Here is a 27,210-nt window from a genome sequence, read left to right as displayed (position 1 = left end):
GACCATTGATGATTATAAAAAAATCTGCTCTTACATCTTGAATTACTTTCTCTAACACTGGTTTTTAGTACAATACCTAGTTAATGAACTTCCTCAAATTCACTCTTATTAAGTACAGTGCTAGAACTAATAAAGCTTATTCCTTTTTTACCTTACATTGCCTTTGCTATCAGAATAAAAGTAACCTCAACGTTACCCATGTACAGAATGTTAATTGATACTTCTGTTTTAGGAATTTTAAATGCCTGAAGAAAATAGACACTATTTCATATTTATGTTCTAGGAGGACCTTGAAGACCTTATGATAAACTGGACTGAAAGCAAAAGTATTGGTGAAGTCATCCTTAAATATGTAAGTCCTTTATATTAGTTATGCATTATTTTTCAGATCTACATGTATGTGAATTCTATGTAGTAGCAGACCTGCATAATCTATGTGTTGAGATCCTATTGAACATGGTGTAGAGCAGGGGTCAGCAACCTACGGCCTGCGGGCCGGATCCAGCCCAGCGAGGCTTTGGGACCGGCCCCAGCCCGGTCCTGCCGCTGATTGCCGCCCCCGCCGCAGCTTCCACGCCGCTCCGGGCGCCATTTTGAGTTCGGTCCCCCAGTTGTCTGAGGGACAGCAACCTGGCCCCCGGCTCAAAAAGGTTGCCTACCCCTGGTGTAGAGACAACATTTGTTTCTTTGGACCATTGTGGTGTTTGATGGGGATGACTATTCATACTGTTCTTGAGGACCATAAGCACTGTGGCATTGACCCTCTATTGATCTTAACTTTATCAATGATGGCTTTATAAAAAATACATATCTAGATTGCAACTCTCAACATGGGAATGTCCATAAAGAGTGTCCAATGGTATCTATCTCCCCACACAGGGGATCCCTTAATATTTTTGGTTGTACTTTATTGTCAAGAGTTTGATAATTGGCATATGGGCATGTCATTTGGAAGAATCATCTGGCTGTGGTTTAGGGATAACTGGACTGTATTTGGTTACTTACAAATAACCAAAGAGATTTTCTTTGACCCCAGTTATGTATGTGACGAGCAATGTAAACTAGCTGCTCAGTTTTAAGCCTTTGGTGATGTTCTGATTACATTATATACTAGACCAGTGGTTCCCAAACTTTGGTCCTCCATATCTTTTGGACTTCATTTCCCAGAATTCCTATCTGTTGGCCAAACTGGCTGGGGCTTCTGGAAGCTGAAGTCCAAAACACCTGGAGGACCAAAGTTTGCAAATCACTGTACTGGACTATAAGTAGAATTCATGTATAATTTGAAGACAGGTTTGGGGGCCAAAAATTAGGGATTTCAATATGACCTGTGGATACATCAAGCGTAAATCTTAGGAGCACGTAACAAAGGATGTAAAGGATGAAATAAAGGAAAACATTCCAAAGAACTTACAAAATTCCAGCAGGCATAACTGTTTGGATGAGAGACTAGAGGGGGTGGGGGGTATCAATGCTTCCAGGACAGATTACACTCTTCCCTTTCACCAGGGTATGATTCCTTTTTAAAATACAGCATTTACATTAACCACATGGTAAGTCAACTCAAGTGTTTTGGGGTCAATTTTTAGACTAAAATTTCTAGACTTATACATGAGTATATACAGTAAGTAAAAATTCTTTGTCAAATTTAATAGAGTTGCCTTTCTACAGAAATTAATTTAAATATAAAATATTAAAAAAGTCTTTTCTACTGGAGAGGACATTGGGAGCAAGATTATATAATGCCCAAGTATGTTTGAAACCTTGTGTGTAAACTTTTAAGTATACTATTCACTTTGAGATGTCCAGTTCTTCTGCATCTCAGTGACTGGGTACAAAAGTATCTCACAGCAGCATGTGTAACTGATCACACTTCCTATTAACACCAGCATGGTGCAGGATCACCAAAATATGGGCAGTTGTAATAAAATATTTTTGGCCAATTTACTAGTAACCTTATCTATTTCAGGGTATGTTTGGGATTAGTTGCTATGAAGCACCAACAATTACAGCTGCTTTGAAACACCAATATTCTTAATGGTATCTTTTTGCACTTCAGCTACATGGAGCATGTTGTAAATGAAAGTTCTTTATTCTTTCAGTCAAAAGACTTGCTGAAAACATACCCACCATTTGTGAACTTCTTCGAAATGAGCAAGGAAACCATTACTAAGTGTGAAAAACAGAAACCAAGGTTTCATGCTTTCCTGAAGGTAATGGTTTTCTATTTGTTTGATTTTCTCTGGCCTGTAATGCCACCTTCTGAAAGGCTTGACTTTAGAAATGGAGACAAGCAATCGTGATTTTGAGCACTGAAAAAGCAAGAGTGTATTAAAATAAAATCTTGGTATTATTGTTGTTGGTGTTGTTTAGTAGTGCAAGATATATTCTGCAGTAGAGATTTGGTCTTAAACTAAATTATTAGTCCCAACTGGAGTAGACCCATTGAATCGGTGGTACTTTCATATGTGCAGACTCAACAAGTTGTCATTGATTCAACTTTAGGGGGACTAAAAATAGGATCAAATCCTTGGACTGTATCTATTACTGCATATAAGCATTAGATTTTAATTCTTTGAGGATATTGTAGGCAGAACGTAGACTGGGATAAATTGGTAGATCACTGTATGATTTGCAGTAGATGTGCAAGGGTTTCTTAGTCCTTATTTAACAGTAGCAACAAAAGACTCCCCCTGCCCCACAAAATTTGGCAACTAGGATCTGAAAGTTAAGTGGTGTAACTCAGATTTTGATTTACACTTGTAAACACAAATAATTCCGGTATGTAGCTCTGTAAGTACGGTACCACAATCTTACAACTGGCTTCTTCCCTGTTTTTTACCTCAGTCCTCTTCAACATTCTGGAGGTTAGTTTTTCCACTTAGAGGGCCCAGTGAGGGCTTCCCCATACATGCTGGGACAAGCAAGCAAATGTATTCCTTGTTTAATTTTTTAAAATTTTCGGTGGGTGATGGTGGTGGAAAGATAACTTTTTAGTACAAGTAGACAAGAGACTAGTTGCCTCTACTTGATGGACAGTGTAATAATAACACTAATATGCAAATAGATCCTGAAAGCCCAAAGTCTATCTTCCACTTTCTTCAGCACATAATCATAGTGACAAACCAAGAATGTAGTGATTATGGCTGGTATGAAGTAGCTGAAAAACTTGTACTAACTTTTACATCAATGCGTGGGTGAGAAACTTGTGGCTTTCTAGATGTCTTTGGACTATAGCTCTGATAGCATTTCACCATTGACTTGAAGGAATTTGCAGTCCTTCATAGTACATTATGAACACTGGTTTGCCAAACTGTAAATAGCTTTGTGTTCCATGGAACTGGAAAAGATCCAAGCTGAGGTCTCCTACTACTGACCAGATTGCTCCTTTGTGTGCTGTGGGCCATAATTTGTGGTAGCTCTTCCAGCTAAATAAAAGCAGGTATCTGACTGCTTGTCATTTATTTTTAGCTAAGTGTATGGATGAGTCTTTTTGGTGCTCTGATTTCTTCTGAAAATATTAGAGAAGCATTTAAGAAGATATGATTGGAGCTGTGCTGCTGATATGAATAGCTGCTGGGAAAAGAAAAGAGGAAATCGTAATGATGCAGTTGTGCTAAATGCTTGTCTTTCAAGATATTGATTTAGCCAGTTTTGAATATGAACGTTTTAAATAGTATTCACAAGCAAGCAATTAACAGCTTATTAACATGTCAGGAGTGTGGGCTTTTAAAACATAATTTAATTACCTGTCAACATGGGAAATGGAGACTGAGGAAGCTGGAAAAATGAAGAATTTATTCCTTAGGAATGGCAAGGATTGAAATTGCAAAAGTGATATTTCTTTGTTATAAATAATGTCACATATTTTCTTGCAATAGATAAATCAAGCTAAACCAGACTGTGGCCGCCAGAGTTTGGCAGAGCTCCTCATCCGCCCTGTTCAGAGGCTTCCTAGTGTTGCCCTTCTTCTAAATGGTAAGTGTTTAAGTTTGCTCATTAGACTTTTAAAATATTGTAGTAGTGTTTGAGATCAAAAGAGTTCAAGATCTCTCTCTAACTGCTTTCATTTGGGATCCAAACTTTCTGTAGCAACTTCCATGTACTTAACATGCATTTGACCAAGTTCCTATACACATAGTGAGTGCTTATTTAGTTACCAGCACTATGAAAAGTAATACCATCTTAATATTTTTCTGCTGTAGACCTTAAGAAACACACTGCAGAAGACAATCCTGACAAAATCACTTTAGAGAAAGCCATTGAGTCGCTAAAGGAAGTGATGACGTAAGTGGTAATTCTCATCAGTGCAACCCAGAAAAGAATACTGAAATTAGTGTAGTAGATTAATTTAGGAATATTGTGTATTGTCTGCTGAGCATGCCTGTACTCCTTATGTAGTTTTTATTGTGGTATATTTTCAGTTCATGTTTGCAGGTTGTCAAAATCTGCTTTAGATACCTTGCATGGGAACATTTTTGTGTTGAAGGAACTAAATGCTGAGCTGAGCTACAGTTCCATCCAAAAAATTAGGCCTTGAATTGGACTGATTACAACAGGCCCTGAGCATTTAGTTCTCCCAGAAAACCGGCATTCTATACCTCTGGCACTGCTATCCTTTTGATAATTCATTTTGCAGTGAGAGATGCTTTGTTTCATAGACAGCTATTCATTACTGTTGAGAGCCTTGTTGTAGCAAGGGGGGAAAAAAAAGACTGTCTTATTCCTGTTCAGGAAGCAGCAGCACCATTTCTTAAAACAATGGGATATATTTTGAACCTTCTTCTCTTTCCACTTGAGCCAGGAAAAGCTCAGGCAAATATGATGGGCTTTAGAATAACCCATGGGCTAGGTGTCTCTTTTGATATGGGTGGTGGATCTTGGGGATTCTAGTTAATCCCTCACCCCCCAAAAAACCCCAAAGTAGATCCTATAAGAGGGAAGTCTGCCTGCCTCTAATTTAGATCTTAGGGGGCAAAATATTGACAAGTTGATTCCAATATATTTGCTAGAAGAAAAATGTGTGTGTCATGATCGTGTTCATAGAATATTGTGTGATACTCTTAACACCTGAAGTCGTCAGCTTTGGAATGGTAAATGAAAGCAATTTGGGTAATATAACATAAAACAGAATCGACTTCATGTACATTTTGTGAGAGTGGCAGAGTTTGGCCACACATTCTGGGCACTCTGGCAGTTGTAATCCAAAAAATGTAACTTTGCCATGTTCTGAAAAGTGGTTAGTGGGAAATGGAGGTCAAATACTGATTAGAATGTTGGTTTAGGTCTGGAGACCTGAACTGAAATCACATTCAAGTCATGAAACTCCTTGCTTATTTGGGGGACATCATAATTTCTTAGCCTAAACTACTTTGCAAGTATGCAAAGAGATCTTGCAGCACGTTGAGACAAAGGGGCGAAACAGGCTGCCCCTTTGCTCGCCAGGTTGGGGCCACAGCAACTGCACCCAGCGCTCCAAACCTGGCCTTTCCTCGGCGCAAAAAGGAGCGCCAGAAAGGGTGCGCTGGGGAAAGGGTGCCTTTGCAGCCGCAGTGGCATTTCTTCGGTGTTTCTTCAACGCAGCATATGTAAATTCTGTGCCACTGAAACAGTGCAGTCGGTCAAGTGGCTTCCTGGCAGACTGGGGGCATGCTGCTGTCTGACCACCATGCCCTCAGTCACCCGGGAAGCCGGCTCTTCTTAACAATCTATTTTGCCCCTGAGTTAGTAGCCTGAGCTTTCGTAGACTTGAGCATATTTCCACCACATGCATCTGAGGAAGTAGGCTCAGTTCTATGAAAGCTCATGCTGCCAACTTCTATCTTTCAGTTTGTCTCAACAGTACAGCAAGATTCCTTTACATACTGATTTTCCAGACTAACATGCCTATGTCTTTGAATTCTACTTTGCAAGATTTACAAGCATCAAAGGCCAAACATCCCACTCTGAGCCAGTAAGCCCAAGGTTATGTTTAAAAAGTTACAAAGTAATGCCTACAGTTGTCTAAGCTTAGTACATCTAATTTATGGATGTTCATTCACCAGTAGAAAGTTTGAGAAAAATGCATACATGTCCATATGTTCTCATCTATTATAGTATTTACCTTCACTGAATATTATATAGCTAAGTGGTATATTTGACCCTCACTTAATTTGAGAACCAAATATCTAAATGTTCTTTCCATGTTGCATTGCAACCTGGAAACTCAAATCCTTTGCTGTTTTCTTTCCCCCAGGCATATTAATGAAGATAAAAGGAAAACTGAAGCCCAGAGGCAGATTTTTGATGTAGTTTATGAAGTAGATGGTTGTCCAGTAAGTAATGGGGTATCTAGGACTATGGGGTGGAGTCTTTTTAGTGGATAAGACTATCAGTTGTAGTATGACTCAATATGAGATTGCTGGGGAACCCAAGGGAGAAGTTGATATTGCATTTATGTCTCACTTGTGTTTTTATCTAGGTATTGGGGTGGCTATTGCACAAATGGAATACTGGACTAGATGGACATTTTGTATAATTTTAAGTGGCTGTTTTGTTTAGATAAGCACTTGGTAGTAACAGGAGGAAGAAAGCAGAAACCTCTGTTCAGGGAGCTTGGTTTTTCTCCCTCTCCTTACCTTATCTGTTTTTTCCTGAAATTTGATGTATTTGAGAGAGCATGATGTTGATCTTTCTGATCATGATTTAGAGAAGGAGAGTGTTTAGAGTAATTCCTGATTGGAAACTGTAAATACTTGGAAGAGATGACATTGTTTTCATAGCTTTTCTTTATCCTTTGTATTTTGAATCGTGAACCCCCTAGCATGTATTACCAAGCTTGATATGGCAGTGGGGTCTACCTAGTCTTCATAATACCATACATTATCTACACAGCAACTAACTAGGCACTCAGTTATGTGTACCTGTGCGTGACCATCCCCCCCCCCCCCCCCCCTAATTAGGAAATCTTTCTGGCTAAAAGAACACTGTTTTATCATTATTTCTGGGTGATGCAGCAACCTCCTGAATTATGATGATTATTTTTTAATGAGCTTCTGTTTCCCAAAGGCCAACCTCTTGTCATCTCACCGAAGTCTAATTCAGCGCCTGGAAACGGTTGCACTTGGTGACGACCTCTGTGACAGAGGGGAGCAGGTCACTCTGTTCCTTTTTAACGACTGCCTGGAGGTAAGTCTGTAGATATTCATTTGGCTGTGACATTCTGGAATGGACCTCCAACCCAGAGGAATAAATAGCACTCCAAATACCTGGAGTCTGTGAAGGACAACTTGAACACTTTTTTCTTGTCTTGACAGAAAGCATTCCGCTATATGTAGCACTCACTCAGCTGGTAAGAACTGCTGTGCAAATTGTCACAAGGAACACTTTATTTCTGCAGACTTAATGCTTTGTAGCTCGATACTGGGGGAATTAGGGAGAAAGACAAAACAACTTTCTATTGCTATGTCTTGCTACTGGCAGTAAAAGGATTTCTTGAGAACAGAAAGCTGATGGGAAGGGGGTGCTGTTATTGAAGAAGTGAGAGGGACCTTTCAGTAATTCTCTTCCTCCTGTGTAAGTTCTTGGGGAAATAAAGTATAGTGCATTAAATGTGTTACTGACATACAATCAGAGCTGTGTGTATAAAGAAAAAAAAGGAAGGAAAGAAAAGCACAAATTCTGTGATGCGAAGTTGAATTCTACAACTTGTCTAGATTGTGCAAATTGAACAAATTGGCATACCATTTTGGGCCTAAAGCCCAATTTCTGTACACAGGAAATCTTACTCATCTGTATCCTTTGGTTCCTGAGGTTTTAGTAGGCTTTGTAGCCACAAGGGCTAGTAACCTATTTCTGTGACCTGCAAGCTATAATTTGCCTACGGAGGTACCCAATATATATACGTGATGAACTGGGCTGGTCTCCACAACTGTTTATGCTAAATAACATTTGTTACTCTTTCAGGTTCTACGGGATTCTATTGTTTTGGTTGTAGCAGAATACCCATTGAAAATATTTCCTATTTGTATATAAGCGCGCGCACACACACAGAGTTCTGCCTCTCTTGGTGCACCACACACTTTTTTCTTTTTGCTCCTGAGAATAGTGGCCCAGACCCAATCTGCATAACTATTGTCAGTGCATAGCTAATAACTGCAGTGCAATGTGGTTGTGCAAAATATTACTCACTTGTTTCAGAGGATACCTGGTTAAGATTTTGTAGAGTGAATCTACCTCTTTAGTAAATGAAAGCCTGTCTAAATTGGGTCTATTATGATGTCAGTTCTAGTGGGCTGAAAAAGGGTTCAAATGGTACTTACGTGATCATATATACAGTTGTCCCTCCATATTCGCTAGGGTTAGGGGAACAAGACCCCCGTGAATATGGAAAAACTGCAAATAACAAAAACACTGCTTTTACCTGAGAGGACACCTCTCTAGGAACCTCTAGGTCCTCCAGTACAACTCTGTGGTCAGTGTCCAACATACACTGACCATAGAATGGCACTGGAGTAGCTACAAATGGTCTTTCAGTGCAACTTTTAGTTAAAGTTGACCACAGAGTTGCACTGGAGGACCTAGACAGTCCTAGAGAGAACATATTAATGAAATCCGTGAATAATCAAAGCCACAAATATCAAAGCCGCAAATATGGAGGGATGACTGTCTGTCTGTCTATCTATCTGTCTATCCACGGAATATAAACGACTGAGTACAGTGAGGTTTTACTCCATGTCAGTATGCATAACATTGCAATCTCTGTCAGTCAGGAAACATACTATAAGGAGGAACAATATCCATTGTCCTGCTTCTTTATTCAAGTGCATTAACTTGGTTTCCCTGTACTTCAGAATTTAGGTTAAACTGATTTCTTAACTCAGTAATTAAGTATGGAGGAGAACTGCTTCAGTTGCCTCAACTGTCTCCTTTTACCTGTTGTCTTTTACTGTCTTTCCCTCCCTAATGTCCACTTGATGCAGAATAAGCATGAAATGGTAGTTGATTGTTTTTTGCATCTTGGGAATTGATGCATCTTGGTTGCACACGTGTAACTCATCAGAATTAGTTGGTCTCTTGGTGCTGCTTACAATCCTGGCATTGTATCAGGCTGTCAAGACAGTGGCTCAGCAGCACACAAATTCTCATGGGGCTTATTTGTAATTTAATGTGAATAAATAACAGGTCTGTGTCAGGTAAGTCTGTTTTACTTCTGCTTAGGCTACACGAAATGTACACATAAAGTGTCCACACAAGCAGTATAACCAAGCAATATAACTAGTAATTGCTGTTGGAAAGATACTGAGCTAGGGGAAAACAAACTAATGAAGTTTCGGAGTGTAGCATGGGAGAAACTGTAAAGCACATGTTCACTGTAGTGTGTACAAGCTGTATGATGAGGGATGTAGAACTTCAGAAAGAAATGTGCCCTGAATGGCCATGAGTTAATTTGAATACGGACCTTGATCTGTCATGATGAATACTTAAACCAGATAGTCGATTGAGATTTAGTTGCCACAATTATAGCAGGATTGTGTACAATGGAGAGACTACTTGTGGCATCCACCTTCTGAGGAATCTGCTCCCTCCTTACACATCTATTAAAATATTTTTGTCCTTCTGCTTCACAGAATGGAGATTTAAGGAGGTTAAAATCATTTTAAAAAATACAATTCAGACAAAATGAAAAGATAAAAACAGCATTAAAGGACCAGCAAGCAGAGTATCTAACTTGAAATGTATGCCTAAATAGCATTGTTCCTTTATTTAAATAATGTTTGTGCCATTCCTCAGCCAAGAAAAGTTTCTAGGTTGGATTTATAGGCATCAGCCCAGGCTAACATGTGATACAATAGAAAAAAGCCACAAGGTAGGCAGAATTTAATTTAAAAAAATAAGTCAAGGTCTAGTTTTTAAAGCTGCAGAATTCTTATAATACTTGCAATGAAAAAAAAATCAGTTTAAAAAGAGCAGGAGCTGAAAGTGGCTTATGAGTGGCTTTGCTTCCCATCTGCCTCCCTTGGAATGACTGCTGGGTGAGTTCCATGAGAGGAAGAGTACAGATTTATACAACCCCTAAAGGTACATAAGTGAGGGTGTTAGCAGATCTCCTATAGCAGGAGGTTTCACAGCCTTGGTGCCAACACCAGACATGCCATGTCACTCAGAGGAACTAGGTATCCTAGGTGCAATATGGGCGATAAAACAGAACCTCCACTTCCTTCTAAAACCCGTATGTGTAGAAAGCTCATGTGTTTGGAGGAGTAAGCTATCAAGCTTCTCAAGAACTGGTGACTTTCAGGGTAAGTATACTTTGAATTGAGTCTTGAAACAAATCAAGAGCCAGTGAGGTTAGTCTAGTATTGGTGTTATTCATTCAGAAAAATTAATTTTCTAACTGCTATAGCTTTTTGATACAGTGGATCCTTGTTATACGCTGAGGTTTGGTTCCAAGATCCCCCGTGTATAACAAAATCCGTGTATGCTCAAGTCCCATTAAGTTTAATGACATAGCAAAATGGTGTCCCTAATAAAAAATGGAACATCAAGGTAAATTTATACTTTTTGGAACATTTTCAAACCGTGTATGCTTAAATCCGTGTATAAAAAATCCGTGTATAAGAAGGGCCGACTGTACTTTTGAAATAAACCCTATGTAGAGGCTGCTGAAATAATTTAATCTAGTTACCTTAGTATGTGTACATATAGAAGTGGTGCTTAAAAATGTTTAGGTATTGCCACATGAGACTGGAAGTCAAACTTCTAGTGGGGCCTTTAAGTCTCTCTACTGTTAAGAGATAGATTAATTTATGGAAACGAGATGCCATCTGAATAGCTTATTATAGCTTCTAAATGGCTGCCCTTAGACCTCAAGACTCCTTTACTAATGAGGCTACAATGTCTACCTTGTTATTTTCCTTCTGTTGACAAGCAGATACTTTAAAAAAATATGACAGGCTTCTGAAAACTGAAGGTTTTTAAAGGAAAGGGTTTTAAAAATGTGCTGTACTGTGTTAATTGTGCTATTTTTTTAAATGACCTTTTTACATTTTCAATTGTATGTTTCAAGGTGTTCAGTATTGCTAGGACTTTAATTCTATTTTAATGCTGACCTTTTGTATGTTTCTAACTATATTGTAATAATTTTAATGTGTAAGTCATCTTAATTCCTAGTTTAGTATAAATAAAGCTACTAGTAACAATGACAATAATAATTTATTATCATTATTATCTTCACATACCCGCTGACAATCCATCAGGGGTAGGCAAATGCATGGGGCACATGCACCCCAATACCTTTTTGAGATCCAGAGGGCCCCCCCATTTTTTGGAACCCCTCCCCCTTTTAAAACTAAAAATGATCCCTAGAGGATAAAAGCCAGTTGGGCAGGTGGCTTTAGGCACAAGACATACCTTTCTGAAACAGGGGAGTAAACAAAAAGTCAATTTCCAGAGTGCTTTCTTGTTTATTAAAGGCCTCTCTTGGGTCTAAAACATCTGGGCAAGGAATGGGTATAGGGTTGCCAAATTGAAAACAAAGAGAGGATTCCAGTACTTTTAAGGGTTGTGTAGGAGAGGGAATTTCAGCAGGTGTTGCTTGTCTTGCAACAAGATACCAAACAACATATTCTGAAATTTCTGCTTCTACACAAGGAGCCCTGTCCAGTATTCATGCTGGTAACTCAAGGTGGGGGTATTTTTAATGCATAAATATATATATTAAAAGAAATAAATGGATCTAGAATCTGAAGGTTCTACAGATGGCCAATAGCAGCTCCAGATCTTGGTAGCCACAAGCCTGCACTATAGCAGAAACACTACTACAAGCCATAACATTAAACTGCATTTAATTAATGTAACTTGGACATCAGCAAATAGTTAAGCCAATTTATTTATGTGTTAATAAAGTATATACTTTCACCTTCTAATGTAAGCATGCTGCCTTTCACTTGGCTGCTCAGGTTGATGTATTTGGACTGATGATTGGAGTTAGAAGGCAGGCCAGTGTATAAGAACAGGTTTGGGCCTTTGGCACAACATCTATACAAAACTGAAATCCTCAAGGTATTATCTTTAGAGCCATATGTATGCTTGTTTACAAGATCTATCAGATTAGCTGGGACTTAATTTGAAATGTATCTACCTGCGGAGGAAGTGATAGTTTTTAATTGGATGTACTTGGTGCTAACCATGTGCGGTTCTGGGACACTTTACAAGTATGAGGCAGAAGAGAGGAAAGATATGCACTAGAATTCAGCATGTGGTGTTCAAGGGAACATAAAAACTGTGAATCCTTCTCATAATTGATGGGGAACTTGGCATTTGAAACAGAAACAGAAATCCATATGTTGGAATGGCTTAGGATTGTTGCTACAGTACTTGCCATTTAAAGGTCTCTGAGAATGCTGGGGAACTAATTTTTCAATTTTTTAAAAACAGATTGCACGAAAACGACACAAAGTCATTGGTGGCTTCAAGAGCCCGCATGGGCATACCAGGCCACCAGCCTGCCTCAAGCACATCATCCTCATGCCGTTGTCTCAGATCAAGAAAGTGCTAGACATCCGAGAGACAGAAGGTTGGAACAATTGCAGTAGAAGTGGGGGGTTTTGAGGACTTATTGTCAGAATAATGATTTCATATGTTGATACGTTGTGGCATAGGTGGCACTACGAGAACTCTTCCAAAAAGGTTTCACCTTAGGGGATCAGTTAAAAGAACTGTTAAAAGAAACAGTGGTAGAAGGCAGTCAAATGTCAGTTCCAAACTTGTACAGTGGGCCCTCTACTTACGCGGGGGATCTATTCCGGATCCCCCCGTGTAAGGGAAAATCCGCCTATGCTCGAGTCCCATAGGAAATAATGGGGCTTGTGCATGCGGCCATTCTTTACCTCCCCAAGCGGCTTCCGCGTAAGCTGGAAGCCATGGAAAATGCATCCGTGCTAGGTACGGGTGCACTGTAGTTGAAAGGGGGGGGGGAATTTAAAAGCTTTTAGAGTCCACACAGTATTTCCATGTGTCTTGGCATATTCTTTGTCTGAAAATAAAGAATTTCACATGGACATTTTATCTTTTCAGAACAAAGCTTTATGTGACTAGCAGTTTGACTCTCAAATAGAAATTAAGCTCATAACACTCATCTAAAGACCATGTGTACCTTTCTTTAGATTATGTCATGAATATGCCTATAAACCCCAATGAAATCAAGGTAATGTCTTTGTATGGAAAATGCTACAATCTTAATTTCACTCATTTAATGTATTGCTTAGCATAGCAGTGATCTAATCTGTGAAGGTTCTCTTCCTGTTAAGAAATTATCAGACTCTGTATAGACCTGTTAAGTGCAAAACTAAAAGCTGCTTTGGGTCACTTTGGATGTATGCTGTTTAAATGACACATGCGTCCTAAGAGTCTGGAAGCTGCGCCAAAGCTGTGTACCAGTCCTTAGGACAGGGGTAGGCAACCTTTTTGAGCCGGGGGCCGGGTTGCTGTCCCTCAGACAACTGGGGGGCCGAAGCAAAAAAAATAAATAATTAAATAAATTTTTAAAAATTTAAATAAATAAATAAACCAGGACAAATGTTGGACAACATTTTCAAATGGTGGACACTTTTTTTAAAAAAGTGGAGGACACGCAAAAAAATTTGCTGATTTTTAAAAAAATGTTAATATAAATGCATGTTTTGAGGCATCTATAGACAATTGCCCCCCTTGCCCCTGTGCGTGAGAGGCCAAAGGCCCCGGCGGCAATCGGCGGCAGGACCAGGCGGGGGCCAGTCCCAAGGCCTCGCCGGGCCGCATCCGGCCCGCGGGCCGCAGGTTGCCTACTCCTGCCTTAGGACGAGATCATGGCTTTGGGGCAGCTACCAGACTTTTAGGACGCATGCAACATTTAAACAGCATACCTCCAAAGTAACCCGAAGCAGCTTTATTTTGGCTTGTCTGTATGGGGCCTAAAGTTACCAAGCTTTTAAAGTAACCTTAGGAATGTTCCCAGGTATATTTTAACTGTGTGGTATAGTCACAATAAGTATTGACTATAGGATTGGCATAACCCAAGGGTGGGAATCTTGCAGCCCTTCAGTTCTTGTTGGACTGTATGTCCACTGGGTGAGTTTTGACCAGGGAAAGCTTTTTTGTGACAAATATATGCAGTCCTGAGCTCTTTGGAGGAGGGATAGGGTAAATGTTACATGCTTTAGTGAGGTAGGTAATTAGGAGTCCATAGCAGTGGATATTTACCATATCCTATGAACCTTTCTGGAACCCTAAACTCCAATTAATAGCATATTTGCTTCAGCTCCTGGAGGACATGCTGAGAGTTTATATTTGATTGCTGAGCAGAAGAAATAATCTGAGTACAAGGAAAGGATAATTTTACTTGGTACATTGTCATATTTGAAGTGTAACAATTCTTATAGTCAGGGCATGACAGCAACACAAATTGTTTTTTATCATAGCATGGGAGGGGAGAAAGTCCTAAAGGTTTGACCCCTCTCACTGAAGTCATGCCAAATAGATACTTACTTCTTGCATCTGAATTCTCTACAGTGACCATGTTGTGGCTTAACTTGGATACTAAACTCCTGTATCTTTATTCTGCTGACATGTCTTTACAGCTCACCTTGTCCTGTGGGATTTTGTCTCAGTCACTGCAAATTTATAATGGTTAAATGAAACATCCTGCAGCTTCAATACTGTTTTTAGAGCCTTATTGAACTTTGCCCTCTTGTTTTCTGTGATTAGATAAAGCTGACTCACTGTAGGTCATAGAGATAGGAGTGCCTCCAAAAATAAGCATTCCTATAGCTGGCTTGGTCTTTGGTCTTAGGCATCCTACCTAAGACCAGTTTTAACTTCTATACTAGTACAATTATCTTCCTGATGCCCCACCACAATGAAAAGGAAACAAGTGTTAGATTCTCCTTTATAGTCACAAAAATAGCAGGTGATTAGGTTTGACATTCAACTCTTTAAATTCTGGGACATATTAGTTCTTGATCCCATAACATTCACTTCTTGTCCATGCTTGCCTTCTTTAGGCCTACACTAAATTTTTAAAATAAATGTTTGTATTCTTTGCAGACTGCCACAAAGCATTTGCATTGGTTGTGCGGCCACCAACAGAACAAACCAACTTGTTGTTCAGTTTCCAGATAACAACCGAGGAACCTCCCAAGGAGCACTGGTTGAAGATGCTGTGTCGGCATGTAGCCAACACAATATGTAAAGCAGATTCTGTAAGTTCCCAATACTGGAGCAGATGAAAAAGAAACAGTGTAAGAGTTCTATGTATCATTATTCAGCTTAGTGATACCATGCTGGCACCAATGGAAGACTGCTAGACAAAGGCAGAAGGGCAGATGGAATGCTGACAAATTTGCCATGTCTTGAGTAGTTACCAATAATTTTTCACAAAACATAAAATGTAAGCCAAAGTAGCTTGTTAAGGCTGTGTTATTCCCAAACGGTGCAATGTAGAGGTACAACAATTTTAGTTTGCATGGCATGCCTAAAGATCTGTTGCATTGGTACTCAGTGTGAACATTACTATATGCAGACATTTTTTTCATCTGCATGCCTGTTTAAAATGTGGTAAGCTTTCTGTGGTGCTGAGATTGCATGCTGCTGTGAGGGAAGAGGCTGTGCAGCAGGGTTGCTGTTGGGGTCTCTCATATTGGACAGGCTTTTGCTGAGGAGCCAAAAATGTGCCAAATGTGAGAAGCATGGATCAAGGGAAGCCAAACATAGTAAAATAAGAAATGGAATATAGAAACATTGCAGTGATTGGGGTGGGCTAGCTAAAGTGTCAGGAATGGGACATTTTGAGTCAGATAGAGTGCTTTACTCAGTAAATCAAAATCTGAGAAGAAAGGGGGTGGCATTAATAGTGCAGAGAGATATAGCAAAAACCGTCAAAGAATATAATGCAGAATCTTACTGAAACATATCAGTAAGTCTTAAGGGGAAGCCTATCAAAATATCCTTAATCTAAGTTTATGCTCCAACTACAGAGGCATAAGAAGAAGAAATAGAAAGATTCTGTGCTAGAGTCCAGGATAAAATTGACCATACACCAAAACAGGATTTGTTATTAATCATAGGCAAATGCAAAAGTAGAAAACAGACCCTAATCAAAGATAGGGAAATTTGCCCTAGGATCAAGAAATGATGCAAGAGAGTGAGTGGTTCAGGCCAACAAAACACATTCTTCAAGCAACCCAAGAGGTGACTGTATACATGGATATCACCTGATGGCCAATATAGAAATGAAATAGATTACATAATTGGAAGCAGAGATGGAGAAGCTCCATTCCCTCTGCAAGAAGAACAGAAACATGAAAAGAATAGAGATAGGGTTTGTACACCTCAAAAAAGAGAAGCAGTTCAATATGTAGAATAAACTTTTTAATCAAAACTTACATTTTGTACCCATGAAATGAAATAACCAGGGCCAAATAAGCCCTCCTTAAATAAATAAAAACACTTTGGATCTTTTTGAGACCACTTGAAAACCTCTTTCAAAATTCATTCCAGGAAAAATCTCCACTTTTCTTACAATTTCCATCTTGGTGGCAAGACAAGCTGATGAGGCAAGCTATCTACTTGCCCCCTTTTTTCTGTTTTTCTGTTTGAACATAGTAAGTAATTCTGGAGGCAGCTGTTTATCTTCCCTGTTGTCTGTAAGCACACAGCTACAGAGAAGGTTCTCCTAGATTAGAATCCCATTCTTTTTAAGGTCAAGCTTTATTGCATTGTTTACTGAAGATGTATTCCTGCAACCCAACTCTGAAGGTCTGTGTCTTTCTCCAGCCCTCCTTCACCATCTTCCCAATGCCTATGGTGCAAAAAACAAAATAATAACAATAAAAATCTCCCAGCTAGACAGAAGACAGCAACAAGGAGAGAGGGTGGGCTCCCATAAAATGACTTTGTCACAGGCAAGGCTAACTGAGGGATACCTGTATATATCTAAGCGGGAAAACAAAACCACATTTGATGTGATGTCTTTGTTATAATTTGAAAGTGCAATTTTTTTTTCTTCCCTGGAACTTACTGACTTGCATCCCCTTTTCTTGTAAAGAAAGGAGCTGAAAATGTGAATGTTCAGTGTCATACACATCCCACATGATGGCAGTAGAGGCTTTAATTTTGTTCTTTCCCACTTTCAGGCTAAGCTGTAAAATAGTCTGAAGCCAGGAAGAATAACTCTTATGTGGGTGTACATATATGTGAAATATGCAATCTGTAAATACCCTAGAGGCATGAAATCTCATCTGATAAAGATTGTATGTACAGCGCTGTGTAAATTTACAGCGCTTTATAAATAAAGGTTAATAATAATAATAATAATCTTGGAAGTTAAGCAGAGTCAGCCCTGGTTAGTACTTGGATGGGAGGCCACTGGGGAATGTCAGGTGCTGTAGGCTAAATTTTAGAGGAAGGAACTGGTAAAACCATCTCTGAATATTGCTTAAGGAAACCCTGTGAAATTCACAGGGTCACCATAAATTGGCAGCTTACGTGAAGGCACATGCACGCACGCACACACACAATGTACATTTTTCATCTACATAAGTAAAACCTCTGGACTTTTTGCTAAATAAACCTGAACACTTTAGCTGAGATGTTTGCAGTGTGGATCTTAATTTCAGGATTATTTTCTTAACCATTCTTTTTGTTAGGAAAATCTAATTTATGCAACTGATCCTGATTCCATTGAAGTAAACACAAAAGATATGGACAGTACATTGAGTAGAGCATCCCGGGCCATAAAGAAAACATCTAAAAAGGTAAGAGTATAGCTAATTTTAAAAGTGTTATTCTTAAATTATATATATAACTATACCAGTTGTGAACATGTTGAGGCAAAACCCAAGTAAGTTCTTTCTCAGTTGCAGTTTTTATTTTATTTGTTTATCTTCAATATTTGGGTGGTGGAGCAGGATCCAGGCTTCCATATACAAAATTTTAACTTTTATTCCAATAAAATAGCCTTCATTGTTCTAGGTAAGTTTACTTTTTTAATTCAGAGAACATGCACATTCTACTCTTTTGAAGAGAAAATTAGTATTTTCTACTGACAACTGCTAGTCTCATGTTTGTACAAATGTATTGAGTATGTCACTCACGATTTTATGAGAGGCTTTCAGTTAGTGTGTGTGGTTTCATCTGAACATATTACTTCTGGTGCGAAGTTTGAGGGCCTGCCTTCAGTACAAGCATTACTTCAATATTTTTCAAGTTGGAACTTTTTTTTTTACTACAAGGAAAGGGAGTAATTAAATTTAGTTTAAATCTAGGAAAAATGTAGTTTGGTTCAACCATTAGCAATTTATTTCTCTGCTCTCCGCAGCAAATTTGTTATATATGTTTATATCTTGCACATTGTTGTGTGTGCATCTCAGTTCTTGATAATGTCAGTCCTTAGGACATAAGCCAAAAGACAACTTGAAAGGACACATACACAGTAATACAAGGCTCTTTGTTGCCTTATTTTATAAAACAGTTTACAAAACAATCATAAGTGTTAAATGTGTGGGTGGATGGGTTTGGAATGAAGAGGATTTGTTGCCTTATCCACAGCCTTTCATATCTATACAAGCTACAAGTGGGGGCAGGGGAGATCACCTGGTTTTGCCAGTATTATTTCCTCCCCACTACTTCAATTCTGAGCAACCTCCAGTTTTTTTTTTTTTTTGGGGGGGGGGGTTGCAAGGGCCCCTCTTGGAAAAAGAAACCGGTCCAGTGGATCCAAAGTTAGCTTTGCTTAATGTTTTAAAAAAAAATGAGGACACTGATTTGCATAAAGCCTCATAGGCTAACTTCTATGTACAGAGGCAAAATTTTGAGTGATTTGTATAAAAGATCACAATACATCTCACCCAAGTTGGGCAAACTCTGACCAGAAGAGTTGTGTGTGTGCTGAGTCAGCTGTCCCAAGATGGTGGATGGGAAACATTTGAAGGTCCCTGATTTCTCACCTTATGACTCTTTATCTTTAGATTACATTTGGCTTGGATAGTCCCTTAGCACACTTTGTAAAAAGAAGACTCTCGTCTGTAAAAGAGAACATATATCTAACCTAGCTTTTATTTGTTCTCAGGATACCACATTTTCGTACACTACATTTATTACCTGCCAATAGGAGAACTGGTGGTGGGTAGCTTTCTTGGGTGAAGTAAACACCATCCCTGGTTGGAGAAACTCCTGTCTATGCCTAGAGGCCAGTGAAGGGGAACCTCTGTCAGATCTTAACCCTTCCTGAGGGTGACTGGTGGCTAGGAATGCAGTGTATGGGTGCTTTGTTTTAGGTGTAGAGAGGAAAATAAAATGTTGATTGGGCTGTATGTAGTGTAAAATGAGATCTTTGGGTTTTGGCTGGAGATAAAACAAATTCCAGGAAATCATTGCATAGCTGAGGCTCAGTATAAAAGCCACTGAAACCCAAGTTTACAAGGTGGCTCAACTTAATTTATTGCCTGTGGCTTATGTGGTGCTGATCACCCTTTGCAGGTTACACGAGCATTCTCTTTTTCTAAGACGCCAAAGAGAGCACTTCGAAGAGCTTTGATGGCACACAATAATGCTGAAGGAAAGAATTTCTGCCCAACTACTGACAGCTACTTAGGGGGACGCCTTGCCAGTACTTCATCACTAGCAGTAAGTGACTTGCCTGGGGAGACGGACTCCTTCAGTGCACTTACTTGAATAATGAAACTTATTCTGGCATGCTTGTTAATCTCTCTGAATTCATAACACCTACGTGGGTGTGATTAAAAGACGATATCAACTGAATTAGATAAGTGCATTGTAAATGTCAACCAGAAGTGAGTATACATGATGGAGATACTGGGGAATGTATTTAACAGAAGGAAATCTCTCCCCTTGTGGTTAGTTTCAGACTTTTGAGAAAACAAAGCATTAACAAAACCTGAACAATGGGGGTTCTTGGAGATTAGTAGCCATTCAAGAATAATCTTGGCACAGAGAAACGTCTTTGATAGTAAAATACTTGCATGTATGTGTGTGTTGAGGTGGGATGGGGTGGGAGATCTGAGTGTGAAATTTGTTCTTGTAACAAAAAGGGGCTTCTTTAAAAAGTTAAGGGGTAGACACTGGTATTTAAAAATCAGTTGAAAACATGAGATGAAACTGATCATACAGATAAATATGACCTGGGGGGTGGGGGAGTTGTACTTAGTATTATGAGATGGTGTCTAATTATAGTCCCAATGGGTAGAACCATTGGGGGATGGTTCACTGAAAACTCCCCCCTCCCCCACCAATGCCCCCAAAGGCCTGTTTTTCTAGCATGACCATGTTTGTCTTTTTGCCCACCAAAAAGGAGCCACTCAGCCACTGTTGAAATGGGGAGGCTTACTTTTTTCTCAAAACTAAATTTATTGCTTTTGAGCCGCATAAGTAGTTTTAACTGTATTTTGTTTTACTTTACACTGTAAGCCACTGTGGGTCCCATATTAGAAGAAAGGTGGCATATAAAATTATAATCCATTAATTAATTTTATGATCTTGAGCCATTTGACATCTGGAATTACATAGCTGGGCCTCCTTCATAGAAAATTTATAGCTATATCTAGAACTCAGAAGCAGGAGAATTTGTTTCTTTTTTTCATCCCAAGTTCAGATATTGTACAGTTCCATGGATTGGTACCTGGATGATGATATGAAAAAGAGGTCACTAGTTTTCCTTCTGGTAATGGTTTATAAGCTTCTTGAAAACAATACTGATATCACTTGAGCTGCAACCAGGGGCTTTTGTTGGCCATACTTTGAAGAATTTGTTTTCCTCCCTGTGGAGGGAGGGGGAAAATGCTACTAATACCAGATTTTGTTAGTAGGAAACTAAATAAAGGCCCAGTACATACCTTTAAAAAAGGCTGGACTTGACGCGGCCTGTTTCCTTCTGGAGGGATGCCGCAGCCGCCAAACTGTGCGGTGTCCCTTTGGAGTAAAAAGAACCCGAAAAAAAGGTTCTTTTGGGGTTGCTGGGTGGCATATATGCTGCACATCACTTACATCAAGATGGCGGCCATGTGGGCAGGGCGCCACCATGATGCTGCCACTATGCTGTGCTAGGGTTAGGGACCATGCAGTTGTGTACCATCCTTAACCCTAGTATCGTCGGCGGAACACCACTTTGGGACCATCTGTCCCGGGCCAAAGAAACATCTGTTTCAATCTACTAGTGTACTTACTGAGACACAATGTATATGTTCAGTATGTGCATCAGTTTTTTAATTAGGTTTAAATCAGTTGTTGGTTTCCTCCTAAGGATCTCTTCTTAAAGAAGAAACAGCTTGAGTACTTATTCTTTTTCCATTACGGCACAGTCAACAACAATAGCAGTTTACTTAAATAAGGCACATTGACCATTACAAAATATTACAAACAGCAACTATACGTTTCACTGGATGACATACATTACAGTTTGCAATCTCAGCAGCTGAAATAGATTTTCTTTTTTTAAAGAGGGAAGAAATATAAATTCCTTAAAATAAAAATGGAGAGGATTAGTCATACTGTAATGAGTAATCATATCATAATCTCTAAATAGTGAATCTGTTACTATGATCCCTGAACTGAAGAGTTCAAAGAATGTACTAATTTGTTGCCCTGGTCTGTGGGTTAGCTAGGTGTTTTTCCCCCTATCTAAAATAAATGGTACTGGTAGAAAGAATGTGAGAGCTTTAAATTGGATTTGAATGCACCATGTAGATTAACTCTTTCTCTCCCCCCCCCTTTTTTTTTAGATGACTCGCTCCTCTTCTACATACACCTTAAGTGGACCAATTAAAAATGTTGTTACTGTGCAGCGTTCCAACTCTGTTGATGGGAGCTCCCACACTGCTAGGCCCCGGCCTCTGATCTGTACTTCCCATGATCGGCAAGGGAGAATTGGTTCCAGTTCTGAAAATTTAAATGTCCACTCCCTTAGCTGTTCTCACTTAGTCACCACTAATGATGAAGTTGGTAGAGAATAAAGGGTTGTCTAAAGTGAGCTCTATCGCCTCTTTGAACACACTTCGGATACAACATAGCTTGCTTTCAATGAGGTGCACACAGTCTGTTCTAAGTCCTTTAGGTCAGGGGTAGGCAAACTGGCCTGTGAGGTGTCAGGGTCTGATCTCCTCACCCCCAAGGTATCCCATCGTACCCACAGACACTCCCAAATTATGTAGCTGTCAGCTTGGGCTTGTTTGAAGACCAAAATAGAACCATATTTTATTTAAACCAGAAGTGAACTTTCACTTGTGGTTTTTAAAGATGGTTAAACATGGCTTACGATGGTTCAAGAGAGGATGAGATTGGCCCCTGGACCCTCCTGCCTACCCCTAATCTAGATTCTGGATCTATCTTGGGGATTCTGTGTACTGTTCACTCACACTAGCAGATTCATCTTTTGACTTAACTATATGCACCATGGATAACAATCTGTCCTGGGCTTCTTTCCATGTTTTCTAAAATTCAGGTGGTTTTTTAAAAAATGTGCTCTGTAGGGATCTGGATTTGTGCCCTGACCTTAATTATAATTAAATAATAATTTTGAACATTTTTGAGCAAGTCAAGATGACTTACTTAACATTTTTAATAAGTTTTATACCTTGCTTCATTCTCTTGCTGTTGATGTGGAGCAGAGTCATTGGAAGATGTTTATATCTGAAAGAAAGCAAACTCAGTGAAGAAAGCTGAAGGGCAGTGAGTAACATTTTAAACAATCCTGAAGCTTGACCTGTACGCAATTAAAAGCTTGGAGCTTTATTCTTGTTGTCTTGCTTTTAGCCTCCCTGTTAGAAGGAAGGGCACCATTTTGTTTGGAAAAGTGAAAATGCAGTTGGGGCTAGTTAAATCGCATTGTCTTTGAGACTGGAAAACCTGGAAATATCGCAGGTCTGAAGGATTTTGACATAAATTAGGCACATGTGTGTCTCAACAGTGTTGCTGGGGATTTATGTCACACTAACTTGCCAGAACTTTGGAACCTGGAATGCTTTAAAAGGAATATTTTTCCATACTTCCTGAGATTATCTTGACTTGCTTCCCCACTCAAACCTCACCCGTGCTGGTCACTCCCAGGATATGTTGAGACTTCTTTCTTCCTAATGAGGTTTAATCAATATTTTCCCTTTCTTTTTAACAGGGCATCCATTCCCCATCTTTGATCAACCTGCCATCTGTGTTTGAAAAAAGGAGTCATACCTTAAGTCGATCAACTACTCACTTGATATGAGCTATGTGGAAAATGGAGTTGCATCTTAAAATTGTGGCTGGACAAAAGGTGGCTTAGCTTTTCAAGCAATCCCTTACTGACATGAATGGTGGTACTTAGTTAGCACTTAGTGGCAATTAGCAAACTTGTAGATAACACTAAGGTGAGCATCAAGAATTATCTGATTTGTCTACAAAATAAGTAAAGGCATGGATCTTAGTTTGGGTGTAACCTATCTCTTTGCACATGTTACTCTATCAGTATAATCAGAATATTTTGCTCAGCGTAAAGACTTCATGAATAAAATGGTATTTGGATTGGTTGCTGAAATTTGGAAGTTGATTGATGGTGCACCTAGTGACTGATTATGATGAATTTTGTTTTTAAAACAGTCTTTTTATATATATTTTGGCTACATTCAAGTTACTATTTCTATGAACACATTTCTACAGTAAAAGATATGCTTCATATTTAAAGCACATAAATGAACCTGCTTTTATAGGATATTGGAAAGAGGCAGGTTTTTAGATGCCTGAATATTCTTCAGTTTCTTCATGACATGCGGTGGTGGTGTTTCAGTGGAAAATGTGAAACATTTTCACCAGATTTTCAGTTGATTTAATGTTCAGCTGCTAGATTTAACTTTCTTCAACAAAACAGAAAACTTCCTGAGGTAGAAACCTCACGAAAAATCACTTTAGATAATTGTATTTATAATCTTTTAGTGGAGACCATTTAAAAAAAGAAACTATCTCTAAAATATAATAAAACACTTTTTTTTATACAGACTGTTCATGCACAGATTTCAGTATGGAGATAAAATGTAGATTTGACTTCAATATCTACAGCTGCTACTTTTTTATTCATAGGCTTCCATATAAATTTCTTTGAAACATTCACACTGTGTATTTCTTATATTTCTAATATTTTCCCTTACGACAAAAACATGTATAGAATAATCAAGTTTTCATAATATAATTTTAACACTCTTTGGAAATTAAGTTTCTGCACATATTAAGCTTTTTCCTGGTGTGTACATTTGGGAGAGATAGTGAGTGGTACATCTAACTTCTCATTCTGTTAAACCCAGATTGCTACTTACTTGTCAGTATAATTTGTGACACTTTATTACCTCTGTAGCTTTTAAAGATTCTATATTGGCAGAAACATTTGTAAATAAACTGTTTATATTAATTTTTTATTTCTTAATCCCATGGATTTTGCTCCCCCCATCCCTGCAGTGTTTTTTGAATTGGATTGTACCGCTCTATTTATGTCATTTACCCTCTAAAGCTTGGAACTTAGGAGGCTCACAAGATATAAAGAAACAGAAGTGTATATAAAAGAAACGTAATGTTATGTTTATGGCTTTAAACTGTGTATAGGATTAAAACCATTTAAAGGATCAGTTGAAAAGCAAAGGGTAAAGGGAGTACAGCATGCTAAGAAATGCTCTTTTCTTGTAAAGGAATCAATTCTAAAAAGTCTATTGGAACAAAAAGATGGGAACCAGCCCAGACTTCCTAGGGAAATTCCAAAACCTGGGTACAGCCACAGAGAAGATCTTCTTTTCTGTTACCACCACACCTGCCTGTGAAGGCTTTGGGAGCAAGAGAAGGGCCCCTCCTGACAATCTCAGCACTCATGTGGGTTCATATGGAAATATATCTTTCAGATAGTTCTTACCTAGGCAACAATAAAGGGTTTTATAGATCATAACCACAAATTTAAGCTGTACTTGGAAATAGACTGATAGCCAGTTGAGCTGTTAAAAAGGAGTTGTGTGCTCTGTGTAACTGTATATTACTTGTTCCATACTTTAGTAACACATACAATGCTTGAGGATTTCTTACAATGGAAAATTGATCAGGGACATGTATATTCTAACTTGCTTTTAAAAATGTGTGATGAAACTATCTTCCCATTGAATTGCTCCTTAACTTTTTTTCTACTTTTGATAGTTCCTGGTCAAATAATGTCACAGTTACATTCCACTGAAGTTTTCTGATTGACTTAATGTTTTATATTGTAGTTCTCCATTTCCATTTTACTCAACAGGGAGAAGAATGTGGATCAGAAGATAAGAATGGAGATGCCAATATATAGATTCTATTGGGTTGGAGGAAATAGATAGTTGTGTGCCCTTCATGACATTTCCAAGTTGACCCACAATTACAGTGGTTGTGAATGCCACAATTCTGACAGCTTGTTCATAAGGTTTCAGTGAACAGGCTATGAAAGCTAGTGCTGACTGACATGGTCAATTTTAGAAAGGGCACCATTACTGAGGAATAAACTGTTTTATCAAATCTGTTTCTTGGCTCCACAAAGAAGTACAAAAGGGTGAATTCAATGCAAGTGTGTTAGGCTTCTTGCTCTAACAATAGATTGTGTGGAGGTGGAAGCAAGAAAAGAAATCTCACATGGATAGAAATCAAACACCTGCAGATATACAAAACCTTTTATGTGCAATATGCCCCAAGATGAAGAGTCCTTTTCCAGCTTTCTTCCCTGTTTTTTTGTTTGTTTGTTTGTTTTTGGGGGGGAGGTTTCCCTCGCACAGTCTGGCAGTGTAGAATATTCTGATAGCAAAATTGTCACCGTTTAGGGATAGGAGCCCACCTGATGAGATGGGTGAGCGATGCAGAGGGAATTACTCATGGCCTGAAAGATATTTATCTTTCTTCCTATGTCAGCACTGTACTAAAATGTTCCAATCAACTCAGTTCTATTTAAGGTTCCTAGCACTGTTTGAAGAGGCATATATTCTCCTTGCAAGGTAGTAGGGCATTTATGGACTACTGTGATTCATCTGGAAAGATTGGAACAGTTATGATAGCACCAGTTTCTCAGTAGCTGTATTATCCATGCAAGTCAAGGTGTCTTGCCTCCAGTGGTGGTGAAAGAGCTATTTCCTATAACCATAAAAATGAAGCAGAAAACAAAAGGTGTAATAAATAGTTGCTTTCTTTCAAATATATACATTCTAGACAATGTGATTGTTACATGGATTTGTAATTGGTTTACCAACCTGGAACATAAAGGTGTTTATCAATGGTTCCTCTTCATCCTGGAGAGATATTATTAGCAGAGTGCCCCTGGATTCTCTCCTCTACTCGGTGCTAGTCAATATCTTTATCAGTGACTTGGATGATGAAATAGAGAGCATGTTTATCAAATTTACAGATGACATCAAACAACAAAAGCAACAAAGCTAATACTCTGGAGGATAAGATCAGAATTCGAAATAATCCTAATAGATTAGAAAAATGTTTCACTAGAGAGAAATGTAAGGTACTACACTTGGACAGAAAAAAATATGAACAGATATAGGATGGGTAACACCTGGCTTAAAAGGGACATAGTGGTCTTAGTAGACTACAAGCTGAACATGAGTCAGCAATGTGATGTGGCAGCTAGAAAATCCAATATGCTTCTAGGCAGCATTAATAGGAGTATAGTGTCTAGATTGAGGGAAATAATAGTACCACTCTAATCTGCTTTGATCAGATCTCACCTGGAATATTATGTCCAGTTCCGGGCATCACAGTTCAAGAAAGATATTGACAAGCTGAAGCATGTCTGGGGAGCTCGGTATGTTTAGCCTAGATAAGAGAAAGTTAACGGGAGACATGATAGCCATGTTTAAACATATAAAGAAATGTCATATTGAGAATGGAGCAAGCTTGTTTTCTGCTGCTCCTGTGACTAGGACATAGGAGTAATGGTTTCAAATGGTAGGAAACGAGTTTCCACCTAAATGTTAGGAAGAACCTCTGATAGTACTATGTATTTGATTGGATTATGGTGACTCGGAGTGTAGAGTCTCCTTTTGATGTTTTCAAACAGCCATCTGTCAGAGTACTTTGACTGTGTCTTCCTGCAGGGCAGAAGGTTGGACTGGATGTCCCATTTGGTCTCTGCCATTTCTATGACTCTACGAGTCTACTCTCTCCTTGAATATACCTTTCCAAAGCTCAAAACGAACCGAAGGGGGAACA

The 27,210-nt window shown here is 38.9% G+C and overlaps 1 protein-coding gene across 4 annotated transcripts in view; it reads left to right on the top strand.

Annotated features, from left to right (window-relative positions):
* The window catches only part of LOC149318002 (protein ECT2-like), a 46,729-nt gene extending 22,746 nt beyond the window's left edge, over positions 1-23,983 (top strand). For 2 of the 4 annotated variants that reach the window (XM_089507618.1, XM_089507626.1), the window contains exons 15-25: positions 284-352; positions 2,103-2,213; positions 3,882-3,978; positions 4,206-4,287; positions 6,236-6,314; positions 7,048-7,167; positions 12,418-12,556; positions 15,064-15,218; positions 17,664-17,771; positions 19,495-19,641; positions 21,753-21,983. In XM_089507618.1, coding sequence (XP_089363744.1) covers positions 284-352; positions 2,103-2,213; positions 3,882-3,978; positions 4,206-4,287; positions 6,236-6,314; positions 7,048-7,167; positions 12,418-12,556; positions 15,064-15,218; positions 17,664-17,771; positions 19,495-19,641; positions 21,753-21,983 — 1,338 coding nt within the window. Of the gene's footprint in view, positions 1-283; positions 353-2,102; positions 2,214-3,881; positions 3,979-4,205; positions 4,288-6,235; positions 6,315-7,047; positions 7,168-12,417; positions 12,557-15,063; positions 15,219-17,663; positions 17,772-19,494; positions 19,642-21,752; positions 21,984-22,637; positions 22,699-23,140 lie in introns of those variants that run through there. The other 2 variants (XM_089507642.1, XM_089507633.1) reach the window with 2 other exon arrangements.
* The last annotated feature ends 3,227 nt before the right edge of the window (positions 23,984-27,210 follow it).

Source organism: Sceloporus occidentalis, unplaced genomic scaffold, assembly GCF_023333645.1.
Source record: "Sceloporus occidentalis isolate IW3139 unplaced genomic scaffold, rSceOcc1.0.p SCAF_2, whole genome shotgun sequence".
NCBI lineage: Eukaryota > Metazoa > Chordata > Lepidosauria > Squamata > Phrynosomatidae > Sceloporus > Sceloporus occidentalis.
The sequence above is the reverse complement of the archived record's forward strand: the minus strand, read 5'-3'. Positions and strand labels throughout refer to the sequence as shown.